At 44.6% G+C, this 26,549-nt stretch overlaps 1 protein-coding gene across 6 annotated transcripts in view; it reads right to left on the reverse strand.

Moving 5' to 3' along the window:
• Positions 1-899: 899 nt before the first annotated feature.
• The window catches only part of unc79 (unc-79 homolog, NALCN channel complex subunit), a 28,722-nt gene continuing 3,072 nt past the window's right edge, over positions 900-26,549 (reverse strand). Inside the window, exons 3-51 of one of the 6 annotated variants that reach the window (XM_040199453.2) lie at positions 24,554-24,708; positions 23,639-23,809; positions 23,365-23,460; positions 23,209-23,264; positions 22,576-22,705; positions 22,406-22,470; positions 21,043-21,131; positions 20,684-20,724; positions 20,381-20,409; positions 19,048-19,277; positions 18,698-18,869; positions 18,321-18,551; positions 17,975-18,165; positions 17,536-17,659; positions 16,629-16,769; positions 15,780-15,995; positions 15,228-15,455; positions 14,800-14,941; positions 14,132-14,211; positions 13,874-14,022; positions 13,620-13,777; positions 12,893-13,074; positions 12,606-12,807; positions 12,296-12,478; positions 11,741-11,809; positions 11,004-11,305; positions 10,679-10,861; positions 10,372-10,534; positions 10,103-10,252; positions 8,761-10,005; positions 7,695-7,796; positions 7,016-7,132; positions 6,713-6,815; positions 6,477-6,617; positions 6,310-6,348; positions 6,076-6,188; positions 5,734-5,819; positions 5,158-5,331; positions 4,801-4,869; positions 4,599-4,709; positions 3,315-3,419; positions 3,134-3,211; positions 2,922-3,011; positions 2,637-2,812; positions 2,202-2,385; positions 1,894-2,097; positions 1,727-1,804; positions 1,595-1,636; positions 900-1,495 (exon numbers count right to left, since the gene is read on the reverse strand). In XM_040199453.2, the coding sequence (XP_040055387.2) occupies positions 1,307-1,495; positions 1,595-1,636; positions 1,727-1,804; positions 1,894-2,097; positions 2,202-2,385; positions 2,637-2,812; positions 2,922-3,011; positions 3,134-3,211; positions 3,315-3,419; positions 4,599-4,709; positions 4,801-4,869; positions 5,158-5,331; positions 5,734-5,819; positions 6,076-6,188; positions 6,310-6,348; positions 6,477-6,617; positions 6,713-6,815; positions 7,016-7,132; positions 7,695-7,796; positions 8,761-10,005; positions 10,103-10,252; positions 10,372-10,534; positions 10,679-10,861; positions 11,004-11,305; positions 11,741-11,809; positions 12,296-12,478; positions 12,606-12,807; positions 12,893-13,074; positions 13,620-13,777; positions 13,874-14,022; positions 14,132-14,211; positions 14,800-14,941; positions 15,228-15,455; positions 15,780-15,995; positions 16,629-16,769; positions 17,536-17,659; positions 17,975-18,165; positions 18,321-18,551; positions 18,698-18,869; positions 19,048-19,277; positions 20,381-20,409; positions 20,684-20,724; positions 21,043-21,131; positions 22,406-22,470; positions 22,576-22,705; positions 23,209-23,264; positions 23,365-23,460; positions 23,639-23,809; positions 24,554-24,708 (7,774 nt within the window). In that variant the 3' untranslated portion in view covers positions 900-1,306. Of the gene's footprint in view, positions 1,496-1,594; positions 1,637-1,726; positions 1,805-1,893; positions 2,098-2,201; positions 2,386-2,636; positions 2,813-2,921; positions 3,012-3,133; positions 3,212-3,314; positions 3,420-4,598; positions 4,710-4,800; positions 4,870-5,157; positions 5,332-5,733; positions 5,820-6,075; positions 6,189-6,309; positions 6,349-6,476; positions 6,618-6,712; positions 6,816-7,015; positions 7,133-7,694; positions 7,797-8,760; positions 10,006-10,102; positions 10,253-10,371; positions 10,535-10,678; positions 10,862-11,003; positions 11,306-11,740; positions 11,810-12,295; positions 12,479-12,605; positions 12,808-12,892; positions 13,075-13,619; positions 13,778-13,873; positions 14,023-14,131; positions 14,212-14,799; positions 14,942-15,227; positions 15,456-15,779; positions 15,996-16,628; positions 16,770-17,535; positions 17,660-17,974; positions 18,166-18,320; positions 18,552-18,697; positions 18,870-19,047; positions 19,278-20,380; positions 20,410-20,683; positions 20,725-21,042; positions 21,132-22,405; positions 22,471-22,575; positions 22,706-23,208; positions 23,265-23,364; positions 23,461-23,638; positions 23,810-24,553; positions 24,868-26,549 lie in introns of all 6 variants that reach the window. The other 5 variants (XM_040199450.2, XM_040199449.2, XM_040199451.2 and 2 more) reach the window with 5 other exon arrangements.

A 26,549-nucleotide genomic window follows, 5' to 3' on the forward strand; every position in this document is an offset into this window, starting at 1 on the left:
GGGGTCACCGGGGAGTATGTGTGTGTGGGTGAGTGTGTGCGCTTGCGCGTTTGTGTTCATTAGTCACACTGTGGGATATCATTGCACTTGTGACTCATTTGCCACACACCTCTTAACATAGGTCCGCTTACACATGCAGTGACTAAAAGCCCATTTTTAAAAAGTATATGCAAATCAAATTCGACTTATTTTTGTCCGATAAACCAATTTCTTCTTGCCAAATACATTTATACCATCAGAACTAATTCATTTTAAAGTATGATAATGAAATCTTGGCAGCGGCGAAGATCAAAACCAAGATTAATGTGCTGTTGGACTTTCTTGCCCTGCTGTCATGTCATCTGTTATTCTCAGACGAGGGCTTCGTGGTAATGTGGTTAGACCTCACAACAATGCTTAATCCCAACAAACCACATTAGGCTGCAGGTAATTGTGTTTGCTTTGTATATGCGTGGGCCAATCTGTTTCGCTGCTGCCAATGAAGAGGGGCATGGAGATGTGGGGTGGGCTTTCCCCCCTCGGGCCGGGGAGGAGGGGCACAACAAAAACTAGTCTTGTTTTGCTCCAATTTCTGGCTCCACCTTATCGAGTTACAAAGCTGCTGCTGCGACTCGGGTCGGTCTGATTGATCGGAGCTCTGATGGCGAGAGGCAGCGTGACTGACAGTCCGACAAGGATCTTAGACGGGAGCTGAGTAATGCATATCATGTCATTTTCCCCGACACACCAGAGGTTCAGTTTTTTGTCCAGGAGGAAAAAACAACAGAGCCGATTTTATCGCTCTGCCATCTGCATTATGGTAAACTGGACATTTTCCACATCAGCCAGGACATCAAAGGGCAGGAAATGTCACATTTGAATTTGAAAGGTGTCTGCAATTGATGTGAAATGACAAAGTGTTTAGAAAAAAATTGTATTTTTATTATGCAGCTTGCAACCAAGCAACTTAAAAAGTGATAAAATATGAACATAACAGAGTGAGCATATGTAGGATTCAACAAGCATTTGCTTTCATACCCTCACTAATACTAACATGGGTTTTATAGAAATTCTCTGACTCTTCAAATCTGTTGAAGTGAAGCACCTGATGCAATTAACTCCCACAAACCTTTAATTACTAGCTCCAGTCATAGCATTTTAAAATAGCATAGATTTACTGTACATATACAAGTATTATACTAAAGATGCGCAAAATGAATCCAGTCCAAGAGAATCCCACAACATCATTTTACAGTCCTTTTTGTCCAGAGAGGGTGCATGCAGGTCTGAGGGACTCAGACGGATCCGACGGCGACCGCAGAGCAGGTCACATGGGGTAGAACTGCGAGGCGGCCTCAGATGACTGGATTTCCACCTGAGCCATCTTGAACTGGGTGCACTGCAGCCATTTACGCAGCGCGAACGGAGGGGGCCCGGATGCCTGGCTCTGCAGACACTGGTGGTTCACACGGTTCTGGATGGCCTGGAGACGCAACTGCAGCCCCGCGGACAGATGCTATTGAGCGGACGGATCGGCAGATGGGAATATTTTAGTCTGACATCAACAACATTAAATTGCATTTTATTCAGTGTCAACCTTTTTTGAAAGCCTTACCTTGAGGTTGGACTGAATCATGGGTAGCCACATGGGGATTAACTATAGGAAGAAGTGAGAATGAATACATATTACGTAATGTGTTACAATCGTGTATTAACCATTGCGGAAAATACCAAATATATGGTAAACCTTGACAAAGATGGTTGAGTTGCACTCCTGCAGGGCTTCCATCAGACTAATGACATGAAGACAGACCATCTCTACCATCTAAGAGAAAAAGAAACAGGATTTTAATCACCGACATGTCCAGGCACATTTGTTCTACCTTACCTGCCTTAAACAAGCAGAGCCCTCACCACTTTATTGTGGGCCATGAGCTGCAGGATGCTGGGTGTAACCCGACTCCAGAACTCCAGGCCAGTGAGGATGGCGTTGGAGGAAAATTCTGTCTGGTTCTGGTTCTGCAGGGACGGAGCAGCGGCCGCCTGCTCGCAGTAGATGGTCCACAGCTGGGCAAACATGAAGGCGTGGAAAAGAGAGCACATGTGCAGCACCGACGTCTGGGCACAAAGATCGAGACCAAAACAGAAAAGGCCAGTGAGGAGGTTGTGGATCAATATGAACTAAACCTGGGCTAATTTGAAGGGATTGCTTTCCTGCACACCTTTGACTGCTCCGGGAAACCGATGAGGATGACTATTAGATGATCAGCGATGTGGGAGCCTGCATCTAGAGGGATGGGCATGCATGAGGGGGAGCCTTGGTGCAGGGCACAGTGTGTCAGGGAGCCCAAAAGTAGCCAGGACAGCTGACGGATGTGGGACACGCACTCGATGAATTCTTTTGGCCTGCGGACAAACAACATTTTCATTAATTTTATTCTCATACCTGTCAGGATTGTAGATATGTTTCACCACCAGTTAACCTTACTAACATTTGTGTTCACCCTAGTTAAATCCCCAAACTGGGTGATTTCACACTATTTGTTATGGACTGATATCTCACAGCCTGCACTAATTATGGTTAATACTGCCAGAGATATGTGAGGAGATATGTTATCATGTAAATTCGCTGGACTGGCGTGTTTAGTCATTTTTACCCTTGTTGCATGGTGGATGGCGGATGATAAAGCCAAGGAAGATAACGGACCACCGCCTTGTTGTCACGGTGATTTCCTTTGCTGATCTCCATAGCGGCGACTTGGGCCAAGCCCACTTTTAGGTTCCCTCCAAAAGTGTCCTCATGCAGCGGCTGACAGCAAGCCTTCATATGGCTCTGAGTGACACATTTGGAGTAAAGAAAAGATAAGGTTGAATGACAAGCAAAACGTGGGGGGAAAAACGAAACTATTACTTCAGTCAGTCACTCGAAGAACGAGACTTACTTTTAGTTTGGTTAGTGTGTGCATATCTGCGATAAAGTCCAGGAGTTCACTGATGTATTGTCTCATGCATTCCATCGCTGCTGTTGTGCACTGTAGCGAACAAAAACAGTTTATACTTTTGGAGGAATCCCAGTTGGGAGCTGTAATTATTTCCCGCTGTTTAATGAGGCTGATTCTAATACGATCCAAACACCGATCCTATAACGTCTTACCCCCGGCAGTGTTAAGATCATGTGCTTTTGGATGATGGTGGATTCTGCTAGACGTGTACCAATATCTGCACAAACAAACTGAAAAATTCCATAGCAGATTTTACATTAGTATTCAGGAGAAAAAAAAACGTGATTTATTTGGTTCTTGCAAACTGAAGTGCATAAAGCAATTTCTTTTTACCTGGACCAGCAGTAGCAAGTTTGTGTCGGGCAGAGGAGACTTGAACTTGAGAGCCTGCAGAAGCTCTAACACCACAATGCGGGACATGTAGAACTTATCTCTCTCCTGGATGCGAGGGAGATAAAGAGTGGAGTAAATGTACTGATGCAGCAAGGCTGCCTTTATCTATTATCACTCTCCCTCACTCAGGCAGCGAGGGGAGCATAAACTCTGTAGCCTGAATAGAGGGGGAAGGACAGGCAGCGAGTGGGGAGGGAGGCGAGGCTGGGAGACAGAGAATAGACAGAGAATAGTGAGGCTGAAGAGTAGATTTAGGCCAGTCCAGATCTCTCCTCCCAGAGTCCCAGGCAGCTCAGATGAGGCTGTCAGGCTGCCTTCTCCCTCCCTGAGGACAGGCTGCTCTCTTTGTTCATCCCTTCCACACAGAGCCCAGCTGCCTGTTTACAAACCACACTGTCATCTCCTGGCTTCCACTTTGCCTCTCTCCTTCTCTAAGCAGCCGTGTTTGCTGTCGTTAGGCGCAGGCACATGGTCCTCCGCTACAAATGCTGAGCTGCTGCCGACTCTCACCGTGCGGCTTGTCAATGTGCAGCACTCTGATGATTAAAAGTTAATAGAGCATGTCCGTTTGGTAAATATCAAATTATAGGCTGTTCTTCAGGTAGAGGTTCCAGTAGCGTTCGCCGTGTATTGCGGGGGCGGCGGCCTGCGACAAATAGTCCAAACTTAAGTAGGTTTTAGAGTTTTCGGTCCACAAAACCTCCAAGTGCAACTGCACAGGAGAGGTTCCTAAAGCAATTGCTCAAAGTCACTCTGGGTTTTGAAACGCAGATATTATACGGTGAGGTATTAAAGAGGGTGTATAAAATCAATACTGCAGGAGACATAAAGCATGCAGCGCTGACAGTGTTGGAGGGCTGAAGATCCATCTGTCCCAACGGTGCAGACAGCCCCGGCTCCACCTCCGTCTAAGACATCCACTCAGAAACACACCCTCGCACACCAACTAATCATGTTAATCAATGCTAGCTGACTGCCAACTTAATCATCTGTGACACATCGCCACATTTCTGGTTGGCTGGAGGGTTAGGGAAGTAGGTAGAGCACCCAAAGAGTGATGAGTGAGAGGCCTGCTTACAGGAGCTCAACATTTTTAACACTGCAGATTAGTTTAAAAGGTTTTACTCATTCAAGGCTGCATAAACACTGGATGTCAACACAGGCTTTATTTCTAAGTATTAAACTCCACCCACACAGATTATATGTTAATAAACCCGAGTGTACCTTGTTGAAGGATTTGTAACAAAGTCCACACAGCTCTACGAGGTAGGAGAGGCTGAACATGCCGTACTGGATGACGAAACTCAGCAGCTTGGAGATCGGCTCCAGGAGGCTCTGCAGTGTGGGAGAAGATGACAGAGGGTTAGACTTTAAAGGCCTTCACTGGACACATCAGTGAATAAAAATCCGACCGGCGTTGCCTTACCCGGGTTGCATTTGTAGTTGGGATTTTCAGTAGACAAATGATTATCCTCAAACTAGAATCCATGGGGCACTAATGAAGCAAAAAAAGGTTAGAAAAAAAACAGTTGACCTCAGAAGATCTCAGTCAGTTTCGAATGCCAAATGAAATGTATTGCCTTATTCCCGGATATCAAATTTGTGTGTAGTGATGAATTAATTACATTATTTTGACCTCCGAGGTCAAAATTGCCAGAGTCAAATCAAATACTTCTTGCCAATGGAACCCGACAAGGGCACTGCTAGATGCTTTTTCCTCCAGCCGTAATCAGATTAGACCATATCAGACCATGACTGAGTGAATGGGAGAGTCGATATCTACTTTCAGAGGAAGCACGGAGGGTAGCTTGGCGAGGAAGGTCTGGAACTGGTTGCAGATGGTGGTCCACAGGTTGCTAGGAGAGTCCATGGGAAGAGCCTCCATGAAGGTGGCAATGTTGTCCAGGCAGTGCAGCATTGTGCCCCCTGCTGGCAGACTCTTCTTGTTGTTCAAACCCTGAAGGGAACAAAGGCGTAGACCAAAGCAGGGTTATATAATGAAATTCTATAAACGGATATATTGCCATTGAACTGATCGTTCAGTCCGGATCAATAACAATTCTCATGATGACAATGTTGGGGGAGGACGGAGGGGTGTTTAGTACATTGAAGCACAAGATGAGCTCATGCGTCATTGGGTTGTTGTCAGGGTCATTTATTTAACTTTAGCAGTAAAAATCCGCGGGTACGCTCATGTAGGGTAAGGCAGGTTTTCTTGAAGGCCCTGAGGATTTGTCGTTTTGAGGCTGGCTTACACTGTTCATGTAACTCTAACCGGTGAAACGATGGCTTTGACAAGAGCTCCTCCTGCTGGTTATGGGACTCAACACAATTGCATAAAGAAGAAAAGAAATCCCACCTCGAGGAGCATGTTGAGAGCAGCAACAGAACTCAGTTCATTGAAATCTATCAGGGAAGATGCAAGTGTTCGCAAAAAGCTCCCATCTGCAAAAGAAGGAAGATAAACATTAAACAACAAGCCGGTTGGGAAACTATTAGGTTAGTGTAATCATTATGGAATATTAGATATATTACAATAATTTTGTACCGTAAAGCAGTCAAATATTCATCTACTACAGATTATGAAAAAAAAGGCAAAACACAGAGAAATGAGCAGCTGATACACACTGTAAGTCTCTACAGAAACAGTGCAGGTGCATTGGAAAGACCTTTGTGCTTGTATTCAGTTGTATGAGCAAACCTTTGATGTTACTCTGGAAGAGTTGGGGCAAGATTCCATTAGGCGCCAGCTGGTGAAACACACAGCGGAGGAACTGCTTTGCTACACCCGCTACGTTCCCCGGGATCAACATACTGCAAAAAACATCACAGGGATAATGTCTGTGCTTGGACCTGCCGTCGCACTTCACAGGTATCATTAAACACAGCCACAAGCACAGTGAACGCAGATGATAATGATTTAAAAGTCTCGCACCTCTCAGCTTGTCCCGAAAAATTGGCACTAGATGCCAACCTGAAAGAGAAGTTAAAGCAGTGGATTAGGGCTTGGAGATGAATTATGCATGAGCTCTGAGTGCGAGTTATGAAACTTCATTTAAAGGTGAAGTGCTGTGTGGACGTAGGTTGCAGGAGCAGCTGTACCTGCCCACAGACTGCATGATGTCGAGGAGCATCGGCGCTGCCAAATCAGGGCTGAGATGGATGAACATGGAGAGAACCACAACAGCCAGGCCGAGAGTCTCCTCGTCGTACTCCTCCAGCACGGCCGCACAGTCCCGACACCTGGGGGCATCGCATGGAAATGAACCAGGCCGGTCCAAGCGTTATGACGACCTGTTCTACGACAAGTGCTGCGGCCATTTGATTGGTTAGTTTACCTGTCGGACATGGTGGTGGGCTGCTCATCAATGAACTCTTCGGGCGCCGGGACAAACATGCTGACTGTGCTTGGGGCCGAGAGCAGGCTGGTCTTTGTGGGCCCTGAAAAGGAAGAACATCAGTGATTAGAAAGAAGAACAGAAGGGTTTTTGGTACGATTCAGTTATCAGGTGCTGAATGAGGTCAATGAGGAATATTTACTTTATTGGGTTTCTGTAGATACAATTTTTCTTTACTACTGTATGTCCATATATCTCCTCAAGGGGCCATTATAGGATAAAGAAAAGTCATAAGTGACTGACCCGTGTACCAGGTGCTGATGTTGTGTGGTGCACTGGATTGGTGTTCCAGCTGTCTCTTCATTAGCTGGCTCATGGTCAGAGCCCCCAGAGAGCCTCGCTTCACCTGACGGTACTGAGCTAAAGGTCAGACACAAAAACGACACCTGGGGTGAAGTACTTAAGACTGTTTGAGCGCTACCATCAAGTGTGTGTGTGTGTGTGTGTGTGTGTGTGTGTGTGTGTGTGTGTGTGTGTGTGTGTATGTGTGTGTGTGTGTGTGTGGTTACAGGGAAACAGGTAGGACACACATGAAAAGAGAATATCAATGTGATTTTGAAATATCATGAGGACAAAATTAAGTCCAGCACTTATTTTAGAGACCACTGCATTATACAATACTTTACAGTTCAGCTATTTTGGAAATAAAATCCTAAAACATGTTTTTCTCCATTTTTTGCAGGGATTTTAATGTATTCATGATACCGTATCAAATCATATTAAGTCATTTTATTTGATATTACCGGCTCCTATATGTAGTATTTTGCTTAATGAATGTAATTTTGTTCTCTGCACAGGATCTATAAGAGATGGCACGTCAACAACCCAAAAACGGTCAGTTACGGCCCTCGTAATGAAACCACAACAGTCAAATGGAATTGGGTTCATTAGGGGACTAAGGAGCAGAGTATTCGGGTCCTACTTGATACTGAAGAGGGGTGACTTGTTTCAGGCATAGCAGCTTCGAGCGTTGGGGCTGAGGCAGATTCTCGTGGCTTTTCCAATGTAGATAGACCTTTGTGATCTGCAAGGCAATATGGGTAAATAAAGGGCTTGGCATTGGCATCAGAATATATGCCGTTTTATAGACAAATCACTAAGATATGGACATTCAGTAGTAATAAGCACTACTTTAGCTAAAATTTCAACATTGAAGTTGATTTTGTACCAATTTAATAAGGGTTTCTTCGGAGAAGTTCAGTGTTTTATTCAGTGAACTACCAGTTTCAAATTTAGAAAATCACAGTTTGCAGTTTGATCTTTGGCTTCCACTACCTCTTTTATATTGGGTCATATTACATCGTTTCACAGCCTCTGGTGTGTGCTGTATAACCGTTACGGTCTCAGGATGAACAGAAAGGTGAACACATACGTACAAACCACGCTACACATATGAGGAAACTTTTACATATATTACATAAACTTTAAGGAGCATACCTAATCGTTGGCAATACTCATCTCTATGCGAGAACGATACATCCTACACATATAGAATGTATATTGCCATTTGGAATATAGTGTGAAAATCAGTAGTCTTTGGTTAAACTGGGCTTTCCATCATAGAGAACTTAAAGCCTGTAGTTATTTGAGTCAATGGTGAATTGTCATTGTGCTGTAATGTAAATAAAGGGCAGATTGATGACACAAGTAGCTGTGAGGATGTCAGTGATTAAGTCTGGAGGGAGCCCTGATCTGTATGTGATGAAAGTCCCTGACGTGATCTGTAAGTGATGTTTTCATTGTCTGTGGTTTTATGGTATAGAAATATGAAACCACTGGCTGCCTGCCTATGGAGAAATGCCATCTAGAACACACCAACATTGTTTGGAAAGCGGTTAACAATTAATACACCATTCTGGTATGGTCCTTTAAGTTCAGTTAAAATCATTTCAGGCCAAACGATTGACCGACACATTTTCCATCACACTGTTAAAAAGAAATGTGATTGTAGAAAATGAAACGTATGTTCATCCATCCTTCCTCCTTACCGGTTTCTGTGGTCTGCTCACCACCCAGCTTGTCGAACATGTTGAATGTGATGTCCAGGTATTCCCTCTGGATGGCACTAACCGCTATCTTTCTCTGCTTCCGTTGCCGAGGAACAATCTGGATTTTGAACTCGGCCTCATTGTTGTTGTCCGCGTCAGGTTTTTGGTCGCTGTCCACTTCGTCGCCCATGTCGTCATCCTCTTCATCATCCCCGTCCTCTTCTTCATCGTTGCTAACGCTTTTGCTTTTTTCTGGGGAGGAAAGAGGCTCTGCTTTGTCCTCCGGGATGTCCAAGAAGATCGTCCTACCGGAGGGGCTGGTCCCTAGTCCAAACGCGGTCTTCACCTCGTCACAAATGTCGTCCAGGGAGTTGTCAGGGACATGTGGTGTCTTCCTCAGCAGGTCTCTCTTCTGCTTCAGGGTCATTGGGCTTTCATGGCACACGTTTTCCGGGTGGTCAGGACGATCCAGAGAGGCGCTGGGAGTCACGCGGTTTGACTTCCTTTCTTCAAATGGTTTCCCTGAGCCTCCCGCACCCAACAGCATGTCTGAGGTCTTAATGTCGCTGGAACAGTCCTCTACACTCACCTGCACCACAGGAGACAGTCGCAAAGTCTTGCTGCTAGCCGGGGAAGAAGAGAACTTGGGACTTCCGTTGAATTTGGAGGCTACGATGGTGCCAAGGTCAAACTCCTCATCGCTTTCTACAATCCTCAGAGGAGGCAACGGTTCAAACACCAAGGAGTCGCTGTCGGACATGGAGAGCAGAGAGTGTTTTTCGGGGATCGAGGTGCAGTCGGAGGAAAGGTCAATGAGGTCCTGGTCCTCCTTCCCCTGGGCTGATCCCCCAAGTGAGCTCAAGTCCAACTTGTCCTCAAAGGTTTCCATGCAGCTGAGGCGGACCTCTGGGATGACAGGCTTGGAACCGCGGCGGTCCACGGCGTCGCTGCACTCCACCCGAACCGAAGAGCCATCGGACGATCCTTTGCCACGATGCTTGCCGTGCGTGGACGACGGCGGAGGCAGGACCACGGGGGGCGCCTGCATGTCACAGCGATCGATGCAGGATTTACGCCTGTGTTCATCGAGATTGAAGAGGATTGAGTCAGTGTTGGAGATGTCCAGAGACTTCTGCTTGTGCATGGCCTGCAGCCGCTTCTTCCTGGTGCTTTCCTCCCTCACACAGTGCAGGATGCTGTCCTGGAGGGCGCTGGCTTCACGATACTCTGACAGCTCAATTTCACCTGATTCACAAAAATGCTGAGTCAGATAACACGAGATGCTCCTACAACTCTCTAAAATATGTTCTGCTGTTAAACTATTCCTGAAAGTCTTACTTACTTTTCTTGGCATTGAGCTCTACCGGCTGGTACTTCACAGACTTGCCACCGCCGATCCTCTTCAGGCGGGCGAAGAAGGTCTGTGACTCCTTGTTAGCGGCACCAGTCGGCGTGTCGTGAACGTCTGACTCATCGAATACGCTGTCCTCTTCTAAGATGGAGAAATGTTCTTACATTAGCGTAACAACTACCCGCAGATGGAGATATAAGAGGAGATATTTGCCATTGTAACATGCACATAATCATAAATCATACGTAGTTTAGTCTCACCTTTTTCTTTCTCGCTGTAGCGGCTCATGTTAGAGTTGTCACTGTAGAGCGGCCCTGCTGTCGCGTGGGGACGACAGCTGTGATACTGGGCATTCAGTGTGTTGATGGTGATGTGGATCAGATGAACGACCACTTTACTCCCGTCCATGTCTCTGTAAGGGTACTTAGATGGATATGAATATGTTATGAGCTTGTAATCATGAATATATGTAACAGCAAGAGGCTTCAAGATCAAAGACACATATCAACTAGGAAACTGAAAAATGAATCTCTGCGGTTAAATCCCATTGACATACAGTAATTATACCTTGTAGAGGATCACCAGCAGTGCTTTCAGCCACATCTGTCTAATGTTTGGCTTCAAGGCCCAGAGAGAGCATCGAGGCGGCTGCTGAAAATAGTGTCTCAGCTGGGGACACGTGCAGTACTTCAACACCTGGACCACCAGGGGGAGCAGCTGCTTCCCCAAACCGATATTGTAGTCCATCACCTGGAACGGACAGCAGTTAAATTACTCAGCTCTCATGTTACTCGTGTCGTACGCTTCACAACGTGCCATTGAAAATACATGTTAATCTTGAACTGCAGTCATATGATACACCAAAAATGATCAAAAATGTTATGTCAATCACTTGTGCAATGCCAGCAATGAAGGCATTGAAGCAGGTAGAGGTGCGCATCTTCTGAGGCGCAATCATGAAGCAGCCCTCCTGTTGGTCGTAGCCCAGCAGCACGTAGAGGTGACGCTTCACTGCGTTGAAGGCCTTGGCACTGCTGATGTCACTCTCGGCGCTGCTCTGGTCTTTCGCCATGAATTTCATGAGCACCATGATGAGCTGGTGAACCGTCTGGTGGTCGATGCCTGCGTCCTCGGGGAGCAGGTCCCTGATGACGGTGTCGTCCTCGGGAGACGGGGTCTGGCCTACGAGAGGAGCTGAGGAGTCAGGGTTACAGTGTGGGGGGAAAGGTGGGCACGAGGGTGCAGGACCCGCGGGGTACGAAACAGAACGTGGGAGGAGTCAACTCATCCTGCCCACTTCTCTGTCAAGACAGGCAAAGGCGTCAACATGCGATACCGATACATCGGTGCAATGTGTCTATGGAAAGTACGAACAGGATCACAAAAAAAGACCAGCCAACTCTTAGTAAGAGTCTTGCAATTTCATCATATTTCAAGTAATTTTATTTTATATACTCAGAATTAGTTTGCACAGAATGAAAAAGCAAGGTCTGCCCCCAGAGAGCAAACACTGCCGTTTCATATTTTCTGCCAGAACTTCACAGTGGCTTTTTTGACAATCTAATTGCATTCTCTTCCAGTATGATGTGATCATGAAGGCTAAAGTTTCAGATTTAGGTTGTTATTTACCTGGCAGGACTTTCTCTATCATATCTCCCAGTGTCGGGGCAGAGTGCTCTTGCCTCGTAAGCCTTAGAGCTAAAAACCACATACGAAGAACACAATTTAGGAGATTGCACAGGGGAGGTAGTACAGGACACATGTGTTAGCTTCATCGTCACACAACACATGGCAACACACAAACACCTACACAAAAAAAAATATCCTATAGCTTCTACCCAAAGACTCTAAAGGAGAGTGTCCAGAGCCAAGGATAAAACCAATGACTTGGTTGGAAGCTCCTCATTTATTAAACCCAGTGTTTTTTAGATATTGATGGGTGATGAACATTGCGAATAAAGAAGTGAGGAGAGAAACATCAGGGATAGGTCCAGTTTGGTCAAATAGTATTTGCAAATAAAAGAGTATTTGATTTCACCAACAAAGTATAAAATGATGGATCATTTCACGTCCAACAAAGCACCGATGAGGCACTTAAAGTGGATGCAAACACTGTTTGACCACAGACTGGATGAAAGTGAAAAGTTTCACATTCAACTTGATAGACTGTTCTGTGCCACTCACGAATTCGGTTGCTCAGTGACTCCGGGAGTGAAAATGCCCGTTTTGACTCTGCTGGGCCTCCCTTCACACTGTCGCGGAGGGAACGCACGCTCTTCTGCCGATTCCTGGCGAAGCGGGCGCGTCTTATTTTCCACATTGCTGCGTCGCTGAGGTTGGCCACGTTGGTTCGCACGGCTGTGATGGCTGTTCGAAACAAAGATGATAATATGACGCTGTTGTGTTCATGCTGCACTAAATATTCTGTCGAGAAAGATGCAGAGCAGGTGTAGCGGCTGTAAAAACACTGAATGGGGGCATAGTAGCTACATACTAGTAGGGAAGGGGAACTCCTTGTTGCAGTCCAGGTGTAATTGAGCCTCCAGAGATAATGTTTCAAAACGGTTGACAAAGAACTCCCAGCTCAGAGCTGGAATGTCTTTCTTCAGAAAGTGCAGCAGCAGGAGCTTGCTGAGGATAATAGGCCGATCCCTCACAACGGTGTCAAACTGGAAATCCAGGCACTGACATAACCCCTGGATAATAAACAAGACATGTGCATAAATATATATACAGCATTTATTTGCAACAAGAATCAGACTTTAACTGGGGCCTAACAACCTGCAGAGCCGGCCCCTTGATGGTGTCCAGCAGCAGTCTGGCCCGCGTGGCCACAGCAGGGTTGACGTCCTCCACGGACGCCAGGAAGCAGCAGAAAGCGTGGGCCAGGGAATATTTCAGCAGGTGGTTTTTCGTCACCGCACCAATGTCCAGGAACCGACACAATACCGCTACTTTCTCCACTGGGAATTTTCATGAGAGTATTAGGTTGACAGGAACACCATCAGCGACAGATCACACAATGAGAAGAGACAAACAGAGCTCCTGCACAATTACCGAGATATGATAAAGAGAATCAGCTGTGGCGTCATTGAATTAAAGTCAATGTATTACTTCGCTATCGTTCCAAAGTCATTATATTTTGCTATTTTCGGTCTGACTGAAGGTGTAAAAATGGAATATATTTCTATAAATGAATGTCAATAAGTTCTGTTCATATGTGTTCAATTAATTCAATCAGTAAAAAAATAAGATCCTTTCAGTAATCATTGGTTATATTATCTTGACTCACTTAGATTAAATTTGAAAAGTTTTCCCCCACTGTGGGTTGACGGATAGCACCCAGTGTTGACCACTAGGTGTCCGTGTCTAGGTTAAGGAGCGTCCAATGCTGTGGTTTTGGCAGCATATTACTGTTTATAAGCAGACTGTTGTTAATTGTACATGACATTATACACTGAATAATAGGCGGAAAACAGACAAACCCACTTGAACCTATTTCTCCCACCTGCTTCAAATCGTATTTTCCATTCTTTACTGTTAAAGTTTGTGTTGATGAGGTTCCAAAAGATGTCCGCCCCATGGGACAGGGACAGGGCGTGGAGAAGCTGAGGCACAGCCAGCGAGGCCAGCTGGCAAAACTCTGACTTTAACATGGACCAAAGACTGGAACAAAGAACTCCAATTTAGATCCGCACACTCAAAATTGCTGTCAGAGAGTTGGTTACTAGAAAGTTGATTAAGGAAACTGTGAGTACACACCTCGGTATGAGCATCTTTTCCTGGATGTAGGCCAGAAACAGAGGGTGATCCTTGCGGGCGAGATACAAACACTCTCCATGGAGACACAGGATCTTCAGACAGTTCAGCATGTTGAACAAGATGTCGGGCTCCTCAAACTTGGACATTTCCTGAATACAGACGAGATGTGAGACTCCAAATGTACCATAAAAAAATAAATCGCAGGACATTCTTGGATACCTCCAGTCTACACATGCATCAGTGTTAATGTACAAGTACCTGCATGATGGTGTATATGAGCTTCAAAGACACAGGGAGCTGCTGGTAGGAGAACTTCTTATCGGAGTTATTCTTAAATGCTGAAGGGAGGAGGGTACTGTTAGAAACAACTGAACTTTCTCATTACTTATGAGCACTTTAACAGAGCCAACGTGGTTGAAGTCAGTTAGCTTAGCTTGGCGTAATGACTGGAAACAAGAGGGAAATAGCTATTTTTTAGCCGTGAGTGGTATGATTTAATTTGTAGATTCTAGGAGGTCACTCCACATGGCCAACAATGAGTCACGTACATAAACTAAACTTGGGAATAAGATGTTAAATAGTGAGCGATGGGCTGGAAGGCTGATCCTGGCTAGCTGTTACCTACTCGCTACGAGAGGTAGCTTCATTTACAGAACAAACATGAGACAGGCTTCTATCCGCTCATCTAACTCTTGAAAAGAGCAAATAGATATATTTCCAAAAATGTTGAACTATTCCATTAAATGCAACACCATAGGTAGCAGCTTAGCGCAAGAAAAACATATATTTCATTTTACAATAAAATTGTAAATCATTCAAGTATCAACGATAGTAACCTTCCGGAATTTGCCAATTATTGAAACTACACTTTGTTATGGCTCATAAATATGATGATTCTGAATATGGCACACAGAACTGATACACACATTGGTCATCAGGGGAATGGTTACTAGGGTTGTCGGTGTGTGCGCCGCTTGGGTTGTCTCCTTCCACATTTCCCATCTCCGCACCGAGGGAGAAATCTGTCTGACCCAAGAGCAAGGTCTCCTCCAAAGTATCTGTCGGTTCCTGTGGAGGAAAACACACACTTTCAGACCGTCTCCTCGTTCATATATTCTTCAGTAATTTAGCTGAATGTGAAATTAATTAGTGTTGTTCTAATTTTACAATTACCTTTTTCAAAGTTCACATAAACAAACGACTCATGAACACTGCATTTTGATGTCATCTACCACAACATAAGCTCAGCCAATGGGGTGCATGGGAGCTACATGGCCTTTATCTCAAAGCCTTTCTCGCTTAACGCACACAGTTCATTTATATTAGATGCATACAAATTCATGTTGTGTCTCACCACGAGACGGATCTCCTCCCGGGGGGTCAGCCTCTCCAGAAGCTCACAGCCCAGCTGGTAGCACAGGATACTGGATTGGCACAGGCTGCACTCCAGGGCCTTCTCATCTTTCTGGCAGGTGTGTGAGCCCCCCCATGGGGCCTGAAAGACGTTGTTGATGATGCCCACGATGTCCTTCCCCAGGCTGCTGTCTAGGCCCAGCATTACACCGTCATCCTGGAGCTCCATCTGGGACCGAGGGGGATAGGACCGTAAAAAACAGCAGAAAGGAAAAGTGGAGCACAACACACAAAAATATCCCACCCGGGCATTGTGTCATCATTTTCTGTATGAATGAACGAGACAAATAATTGCTTTTGGACTGTATTCACTTCAGTGATCATCCCTGGTAAATGTTTAGAAATACCACATGGTAATGTTTGCATTAAAATGTTGATTTACTTAATATTTAGGACAAATGATGCATTTTTTACATATACCATCGCCTTTAAGGCACAAATAGACCCGATGTCTCTCTAGGAATGCGATTATCAATTAAATGTGTGGGGTCACCTGCTTTAGGATTAGGTCAAACATGAGGATGAAGCAGCCGAGGTTCATGTCATCATCGTCACAGTCCAGATCCAGAGCGCAGTGGCCGGTGGCGTGGCCGAGGTTTTTGAAGGGGCTGCAGCGCAGGGGGCTGCGGAACGGGCTCCGGAATGGACTGGGGAACGGACTGAGGGTGTTGTGTTGCCCACGGCGTCCCGGATCTGACACCACGCTCACCTTACGGCCAAAGAACACATCGCTTTGTGAAGTGTGTGTGAGTGTGTGAAGTTCTATGCGATTCACAAGTTCAAACCTTCTACGCCTCTCAGTAGAAGTTTCAGTCTCCCATGTTCCCCAGACATTGTCAGTCGTAACAGCACATGAGTGCGTAGTATCACAGCAATACATTTCAATGATAGATCTGATTCACAGAGAACTTCGATTGAGCCCCTTAAGGAAGCTATATTTAGACATTGGCAGTTACCATGGCAACACAAAGTCCAACTGCATGCAAAAATACCCTAAAAAAGCTGATCGGAACGGAATGATAACACCAGTCAGGTGATGTTCAAATTGAGGGAGGGTTTTTTCATATACTATTAGTCCTGGCTTATTACTGATTCTGGTTCTAAATTGGACTGAAAATAAATGGAAATGAGCTTTGAACCCTGATATGGTTCAGTACTTTTCTCTTCTCTTCCCTTCCTGTGCACACTCCTGCAGAAACTGAACTGTATATAAAACTGATTTTAACCAATAATGCAAGATTTTGGTTTGGTTTAATAGTGTAATAATTTTAGCTTGCTGCCTTGTTTGTATTGTTATTCCCTGCACTGTGACTACTTGTATCATGTAAAGTGTCTCCCTCACCCTGCGAGCCCCAGTGTTGCCGGTCAGATCTGAGGCGCGTGCCTTCCTCTGATTGGCGAGCTCTTTCAAAGAGTTCACGCCATCAGAAAACATCCCGATGAGAAGCTGAAGGGGCACCACAATGTCCAGCTCTGACAGCACCTGCATGCAAACATAAGGCACCAAACATTTAGAGAGTACAGTAGTTACAAAAAGAAATGCCCCGCTGTGCCAATGTGCAGATAGTTTCAATATTATTATTGCTATAAATCCGCAGTGGTGGAAGACATGTTTGGATCCCGTACTATGGTAAAGTATGGTAATGTAGGTTTTATAAACTGAAAAGAAAGACTGAATAAATAAAAAGAAGTAATTGTCCAGTGAAATTTAATGACGAAGATTTCTAAATAATTGACCACTTTCCCCTTTCAGTTATCAACCCATCTGGAGAAATAGGTGGTTTACACTGGACATGAAGGGTCTGAAAACTGTTATCTGTATAGTTAATCTGTATAGTTACTAAAGCAGAGGGAAACCAAGCAGATGTGGCACCCCTTCTTGAACATGACCTATTTAATGTGTGTAAATCAAAGCATCTCCTGATCGTGCTTGTGACAGAAAACTTGAAATGACACCGCGTGTACAAGCTGTGACTGCATATGGGATAAAACCAAATCCCCGCTATCTCTTTCAGTCTCACTCCGTGACCCAGATCCATATTCAGCAGGGCGCCTGCCCAGAGTCTTGCACTCTATGATAACCTGTTCAATTCACACGCACTGTTAACAGAACCGCAGGCTGTGAACTGGACATGAGGCTGTGAGCTGTATGTGTGTGTGTGTGTGTGTGTGTGTGTGTGTGTGTGTGTGTGTGTGTGTGTGTGTGTGTGTGTGTGTGTGTGTGTGTGTGTTTGTTTACGCTTGCTTACGTGCAGCCACAGCAGCGCCTGCTCTTGCACAGACGCTGGATAGCCGGAAAATCTGCAGCTGATGAAGCCAAACATTTCTTCCATGGAGAAGGGCAGGGGGCACAGCTCAATGTCGAACATCTTACTGGAGGCAGAAGGCAGAGCACAATTTTATATTCCACGTTGCAATTGTATGGACCACACACTGCCTCTGTTTTTAGTTCTCCGTCAGTGAGTGATTTCATTTATGGGAAGGAACAACCGCTTTTTTCCAAATAAAAAACATGCCGTCATGTCATGTTTTGTCCATTTGGCCAGTCGTATGAATAAGAAAATACACCATTGAAAGACAGAAATGGAAATCAAGTTACGGACACAAGCATAATAGAAGGAAATATTGTATCAGTCGCTCCCCGGCTTATTTCAAATAACAAAATGTCTGAGGTTGTGACGGATGTACCTGAGCACTTCCCGGAACTCTTTGAGCTGGTGGTCGGGCACCTCAGTGCGGATGGCCTCCAGCCACTCAGGCATAAAGCACTCCCACAGTGGCTGACTGATGACATTGTAAGGTATCAGACACAGGATGCGGTTCAGACCCTCCTTCAGCTGGGTCACAGTGTTGCATGACTTGTCCCAGTAACCTCCCACCTTGTAAAAAGGGTTAAAAGACAGAGCCAAGAGATCTGAAACGGTGACCTTCCTCATCGTGATTTAAAAAGATACCTAGTGAATTTGCATTGGTTGAATATTCCCAATCATAATGTTAATGCCAGTTGACCTTTTTCCACCCAGAGCGGCCTTACCCTGGCAAACTCAACGGGCTTGGGCAGCAGACACATGACCATGACGTCAAATCGCACTTCACACACTGTCTTCAGCCACTTGGTGACAAACTGAGGCTTCAGCTTCTCCACCAGGCTTCCGACCTCGTCGTCCATCATGTAGGCGGTGGAGTGAAACCACTGGAAGACCATGCTGACCAGCCGAGCCAGACTCTCTGTGGGTGTGTTTTCATTGGGCGTACACAGGCTCACCTGCAGATGTGAGCGAAGGTCAGAGAGGCAAACTAATCCGTCAGATATTCAGCGAGGTGGTGATATGAGGCCGTGCACTGCACACATCCTTATCTCACAACCCCCCCTGTTATTGACAGATACAGCGCAAGCCTTTGATTACACACCAGGAACCAGATGCCGAACTGGCTGAGGAGCCGCTGGTCGTGCTGGTCGTCCTCCTTGTTGTCGAACTCGATGTTGTCCAGAGAGTGGTGGGAGGCGGAGAGGCCCATCTGGCGACGTCTGTTCATCTCAAACTCGCGCTGTTCCGCGTGAATTTCTGCCTCCTTCAGAAGGCTGAATGGACGGGGAGAGGACAACATAAGAGAGTGACACTGATGACCCTAAACACAACAGAAAACACCCTGACATGGCATGGAGATTTAAATCCTCATTTCATGCCGTATTGTTGTCCTTTTATTCATGTGAAAACATGTTCCCCGGCAACTTTGGCCGTGATGTGTAGTGTAAAGACCTTATAACGGCCTCTACGGTGCACACCAGCTCCTCCGCTCCGCACTCCCGAGTGTTGATGGGAGGCGGTGAGGTCTGGTACAGATGGGTCTCCGACGCAGCCCCCACCTCGCTGCTGTGGTGGTTGACATGGCAACGCTTGCAGTAGCGGACAGGCCGGTTGCCATGGCGCCCGCAGCAGCCAGCCGAGAAACAGGTGACCACAGCCCTCCTAACGTGAGAGCTACAGTTCTACAAAGACAAGAAGAAGGGTGAAGGAGGAGGAGGAAGAGATCAGTTATTTCTATTCTGGGGAGTAGGCTATAAAATAAAAATATGGCAAAGCAAAGCAAATCAGCCAATAGAGCATTATGACAGCTTCTAAAAATACACGTATTTGCAGGCCTTAAAAGCGGCTGCGACTCTGAATAGCTTCCTCTGCGATTATCATTTGTTTCAGAATGTTGATCCATTCACATCTACAGTGATAAAAAGTCTTGTATCCGTGTCTATGTATCCCAACGATGTCTCAGGTTTCTATAAATAAAAGGCATGGCCCTAGAGAACATCTAATCTAATCAGATCAGCCTTTAATCTTAGGCCATTAGAGGGATACAGATCACCCTTTCAAATTAAAATATCTGTCCTCCAATGATGACATCTCTCATTAAAACCTACCCTGATGTTACTGACAGTGTTACTGTTTACAGTATGTTCTATCTCGGGTATCATGGCGTATTTATAACTATCTATTCACGTCTGAAGACGACAGAGTTGGTGTAAATCCAGTTGGGAGTTAGGGTTAGGGTTAGAGGGTGAGATGAGAGTGACAAAGCCTGATCACAAAGGGAGGCTGCGGATTACACGCTGCCGGACAAACCGGGACAACGTGTGGCGGCTGCTCGACCTGACGGGAATACCTGACATCATCTGTCACTCAGTTTTCCTGGAAACCCTCAGGGAGTACTTGCCCTCAGCAAACAAACACCCCGTCACAGCGGCTTCATTAGAAACGATGTGGCCTTTTCTCAGCTGCTAGGACTTCTCAATGAAGACAAATCTGTCAGGTTCATGAATAAATTACCTCGCTATGTCTCACGGGTAAAAATAGATTTCGTGATTTGTTTCTGTTTTGAGTGATACAACCATTTCAAGCATGTGTTGTATTTGATTTGTGTTTGTATGTAAATATGTTGGAGGTGAATGAGGTTCCTTAGTATAAACAAATCACTGCAATGGTTTGTTTGTCCTAAATATGGAGAAACACTAGACAATGTTCAATATGACATCATGCTGTAATCGGATGGATCAGAATAAGTATGAGCAAATTACAAATATACACATAGAAATCTTACCTTCTTTTGACAAATAGCAGATATCTCTGCTGCAAAGACACATTTACATTGTTTTTAGTTTGAACACTGGTAGCTTTTCAAAATGCTTTTTAAGTATATCACAGCTAGATATTAACTAACTTTAGCTAAAAACATAATAAAATCACACTCTGTATCTTATTATTATGCTGAAAACATTTGTGTATATTGTAGATGATACTGAATATATTCCATCCATGTCCCATTCATTGCATGTCCCATTGTCTGTGGGGAGCAAGGTGGACTGCGAGACAATCAAACACCTTCTTGTTTGTGAACGCTCACCTTGAGGCAGGAGAACGTCAACAAGCCATTCGGCATGGTCTCTGAAAAAAGGTCGAAGAAATGTATAAACAATGTTTCATTTATGGGCAACCAACCAAATGTCTTCGCTCGATATCCAGTCAATTACACCGTTGCAGAGTCATGTTACGCACACCGGAGGAAAGACAAACAAGTGGCTTTGCGGTTTCGTGATGATGATCTCATTATCAGCGCAGGGGAATTATGTAACCATGGCGATGCATTTCCCCTGGGTTAAAGATGAATAATGAGTCAGGCAGTAGGTGTTCTACGTTTCGCTGCCATCGTATTTAAGGTGGGGGAGGATCCGGGGGGAGGAAAGAGGTGGAACAGATTCATACCCTGCTATCCTCTGGCTGCACTCCTCGCATATATATAGAGGAGGGGGCTTGTCTCCCAGGCCAACAGAAAGAGTAGGATCTATACACATCTGCAAAGTAAGACAGGTAGTGTTAGAGTACGAATAAATAAATGCTATAATACTGGAACTTTTGTGTTTTATTTTCATACAATCAAAAGAGATATAAATAATATAACCCCATGGAATTGGTACTAATCATATTACCAATATTGACCAAGACAAGATAATATGGTCAAACCTAAACCTTGATGGTCACTTACACATAGCTAATAACTGAAGCAGAATAAAACAACATTCTTACCGATACTACCATACTAGTTAAAATAACATAAAAAAGGTAGTTTGTCCCAATACATAGTAAGTGAAATGCATGCAAAAATACCAGATTGTCCTACTGCACATTCTTACTGGCTAGTCTGACCCACTATCCTCTTTCAAGCGGATATGTGTAAGAGGGTCAAAGTTCAAGGTGCACTGTAATGACCAGGAAGTATATCCCAACTGAGTACATACCGTATTCAACAGTAAGTACATTGTACAAGGCTTTTTTAATGTGTACTAAAAGTTCAAATAAGTATGCAATTTGGAGTGGTCAGCAGTTGCTAGAGCTACAACATTTTACTGTTGTCCCTCTCACGTAGTACTCTCCAACGATAGTTTATTATGATATTGGCCGAGAAGTCACGTGACCCCCGTACCTGCCTCCCCACGCCTGTGCGTGGATGGCTGCGTGCATATGCTGCACTCTGTTACCTTGCGACCTGTTCCTGGCCCGGTGCTAAACCTCGCTGCTCATGGCCTCAATGTTCAGATGGTGCACTGTAAATTACTGTGCTCACTCGATGCCACCCTATCCTCAAGGGCTACACAGGGTCACCGCTTTCAATTAAGCTCCCCGACCCTCCATACCCCCTCCCCGCTCCTGGTAATTGAATTCCAGCCCGTGTCAATGTCCCTGTTCCTACCCCGTTGGTCAGTTTTGAGCACAGTTGAGGAAAGGCAGTTGGAGGCGATAAAGCTGAGAATCAACAGCAGAGACTGCTGTGAAGGAGCATACACGGTGATATTATTACCCCACTCTCACGGCTGCTCGGGCATGCACTGATTTATTTACCATGGGGGCTCACAAAAGCAAACACGGCCACACGCGAGGTTGAACTCGGCAAAGCGAGGTGGCACATGGTCCCAAAGATGTTGTTAAGGGAAGCGGCTTTTGAATGCAGAGTGCGATGTTGATGTCTTCTCGTTGATATCTTCTTAACCAGGTAATTGTGTGATCCAACAACCACAAACGTACCTCATGTGAGGGTTCATGTTTTAATGCTTTTTAAGACTAAAGTTACCTTGACAGCGGGTTTATTGATAGCATTGTGGCATTCAATATGTTGACAGTGAATGGGGTTCCAGGCTGATGAAATTGAAGAGAGGGAGGGAAGAGTTGTAATAGAGCGTTAGACCTTTGTTCAGTTCAAGGGCAGATTAAGCAGCAAATGTGATGATAGTAGAATCGTACCTGTGTATTGAAGCCCACTGTATTCACTAATGGCTCCTGGTGGCTTCAGGTTGGGCCAGTAATGAAACAGCATCTGCACAGCTGGAGGCTTTACTTGGGACGGGCCATAGGATATGACATACAGAAGGTCCTGCACACAGTATAAACAAAGATATACAAACAATATACAAACTGCAATGATATTCGAGGCAAAAAATGACAACTCATTGAAGGTCTTTATTCCAACATGCTCTGTCCCATTTTATAAAGATTAAGATAACATTAACTAGGCTGTTTATTCTTTCAATGTGTTCATATTCTCAAAAGGAATATGGATTTGAGGACCTATATTTAGGATATTTGAAGTAAAATACAGAGGAAAGGTTTCAGTTTGTAATGGCACCCGGTGGTTGTCTAGTTTTGTTTTTATTTATTCAGGATTGTGATCCACAGACATTCAACACAAATCTTGTTGAAACAAATTCCAGAGTGTAAAAAATAAATGTAAATCATATAGAACGTCAGATCCATAAACATTATAAATAAACAAAAAAGTTAACACAGGTCTACAGAAAATAATCTTAAAAATATAAGATTGTATGCTGTGTTACATTCTATTTCGCCTTGCTCAAAAGATCTTAATCTGTGGCCTACCTTCCACACTTCCTGTTTGTGCTTCATTAGACACTCCAACAATTGACAGTGATACACTGGAAAGAAAAGAAGTCAGCTTAAAAAAAAATCGATACCCAACAAAACAGCGTTAGTTATATTTGCATGTATGCTGTGAAAACCAATACGGTTGTTCACCTGGATTTGTCGTGTACTGCATTGCAATCATTAGCATAGACGAGGCGGACAGATTGACATAGGCTGGGACTCCCCCCTCCCTCCGGGTGGAGCCCACTACATCAAGCAAGAGAAAGCTTGAGTTTACGTCTTCGCTTATTCACTTCATTAAATAAGAAATAATGGATAAAATATCTTCTTTTTATTTCATAAATCACCAACTATGGCAACATTAAGCCACAGTTTTACTATGACAAAACGTTGACAAAATGATCTTATCATAGGTCATACTCACATATAGCCATGGGGAGGAAAGAGGTGCTCAGGTACTCAATGATGTCTTTGTGGAGGAAGGGGGGAAATGTGGCTAAAGTGGAGATCATAGTATAGGGCAAAGTGCTGAGAATATCGTCACTGAGAAAGGGCAGGAGGCATGTTGTTGTGTAAAATATGGACTGTCCCAGATCTGATGAGAAAGGGAAAAGGCGGAAAAAAAAGACAAAGAGAGATACACAGACACTCATTCAATTAACAGTACCGTACTCACATAATGTTTGGACAGATGGCAAATATACAGGAAGTTCAGGCATCAAATATTGTATATATTAAAACAACATTAACAGTAAAAAATAAAAAAGAGAACATTTAGAATATTAATTTTAGCTGAGGGAAGTTTCTTTAAAAGCCACTTAGGTCCAATTCATCTTCAGGAAAAGTAAAGCATTCTGGTCAAGAAGGAGGGTTTTCACAATTCTGAGCTTTTTTGAAACAGTGGTAAAATATTCATGAAAAACAAGAGCCCTGACTGTGACGCAGCCTTTAGCCCGTATGGAAAAAAAGTAATTCTTAGAAGTATTGTAAATGCATTGAAAAAGATCAAGAATATATTTCCCTTGTGTTTCTCATTTAGCGTATATAATTGCACATGACATCATAGAAAAATACATTTCTTCCACTTTGCATAACAAACATGCTGTCAAGTATGATACATAGAAGAGAGGGCCTATGTCTGCTGCATCCAATGGCTTATGAACGATTAAGTTGACAGGATCCAGCGTGCTCCCAATCACCCCATGCATCCCTCAAGATCCTCAGCAGGACTTCTCTCCTCCAGTTACAAGAGAGCCCAAAAAGGCAGCGGCGGCTTCATGCAGGCCAGACGCCTCGCGGGTGATGATGACAAACAGTGGTGCACTGGGCCTTGACTCACCATGCTGACCGTGCTGCAGCAGGGGCACCAGGTCAAGCAGGGTCACGAGGGTCACATACAGGCCCTGATAGTCCAGAGAGGGGTACTCTGAGAGCTGAGCGTCCCGACTCTGCTGCCCCTGCCCCCCGCGGTCTGACGGGGCATCGCGCAGAACGCTGTAAAGGAGGGAGCGAGTAACTGAAGGGTTGATGGAACTGACTTGTGGTCTTAGAGATGGGGTGAGTGGGAATGGCACAGGAAAAAGACACATGGTCATGGGCACGGCCAAATTGGAAGCTTCCTGGTTCTCCTTCCTGCCTGTGCGGGACAGAATGCTGCTCCGGGGCGGGAGGGGAGGGAAGGGGAGGGAGGGTAGGGGAGGGGAACAAGGGAAAAAAAGAGACAACAAAGACACAAAAAAACAGCACATTACATTGAAATGGCACTACAGAGACAGCGTAAATAGAAAAAAACAAACCCAGATAAACCCCACATAGGATGCAGTGTCTCACTATTTGACTTTCACTGAAGGCACGGGCAATTTCTCCCTGCTTTGTTCCGTTCAGAGTGACTTGGATTCAATTTATATCGTTTTGTCTATCTTTGCACTGGAAAAAAAAACAAAAAAACATGAGCACAAACTGCAATGATCACTGCATCTCATGCGTATCTGGTGACAAGGAGCAAAAATATAAAAGATGGCATGTTTTCAGTGGCAACCCCATTCTTCTCCAAAAAGGCACAGTGCAAAAGACTGTCCCTCGATGGCTGCCATCGTCCAATCAGCAAGGTCAGAGGCTACCATGCAAAAAAGGCCAATGATCCGAGGGATAAAAGAAATAAAAGAAATAAATAAATTTCCTTGTCTTTAGTGGGGCTGTCAAGGATGGGAGTGACACCAAATTGGTTCGGGAAAATACAGAGGTGACACTTTTGTAACATGCTTCAGCCAGTAATAAACATGTGTGTGAGGGTGGATCAAGGGCTCCTAGGTCACAGCACATGTTTATTGCACCAGAGAAATAATGTTTGTGTGCATACGATATGATACTGCACCAGTATCATTGGGAGAAATAATGAGATCCAACAGGCATATGGATTCAGGTTTCTAAAATAAATGTAACAACTAATCTACGGTCGAGGAGAAACTATAATGACAAAGGAATAGGTTGTTTAGGGGGAGATGACTGGTGGCATTATGTTTGTGAGCTAATGCAGGATGGACACTTGTGTTTGCTGTCCCCTGGGGAAGGTTGTGGACATATTCAATTTGAAGAGAGGAAAAAAACAAAAGGGAAAAAACTAGTTTGGGTTGATTGTGGAGCGTCTCGGGTGAGGATGGGGGAAGGGGGGAGGGGTGGGTGGCCAGAGAGCGTTGCTCTTTTTTTTTTTACTGCACTTTATTAAAGAGCTAAGCTGTTCTATCAGGCAAATGATTGGGATTTATCGTGAGAGCCCAGATTATAAATGCTGATGTATTGTGTATTCGTTTAGTATTTATCGAAAGGTCACTCAAAAAGTAGAGTTACAGCATTCTCGGCAAGTGAGAAAGGGGATTTCAAAATTTCTTAACATGACATTAGATACATATTGTAGAGCATGTTGCTTAACAGTTTATACTGTCAACAGCAGAAAGTAACATTTCCTCAACTAACCCCTCAAAGTTATACTCTGTAAGATTTTAGTCAGCGTAGATTCATTCATAAACTGTGTATTATACAGCCTAAACTCACACAGGGCTAATCCAAAACAACAGACTGTATCTCAGAGTATGACTTTTTCATTGCCAATTTCTCATATAGAAAACATCATTATTTTGAACAATGAACGTTGAGATAAACAGACACGCTCGCACGCATACACTGAACATTTACACACAAAGAGACACGCATATGTGCATACATACACACCTACCGACACTAAAGGTTACAAACATGTACGACACATAAAACACATGTAGAAATGCACTGATACAGACACATGACATACACTGACTGTCAAACCCTGCACTGTCCAT

Source organism: Gasterosteus aculeatus, chromosome 15, assembly GCF_964276395.1.
Source record: "Gasterosteus aculeatus chromosome 15, fGasAcu3.hap1.1, whole genome shotgun sequence".
NCBI lineage: Eukaryota > Metazoa > Chordata > Actinopteri > Perciformes > Gasterosteidae > Gasterosteus > Gasterosteus aculeatus.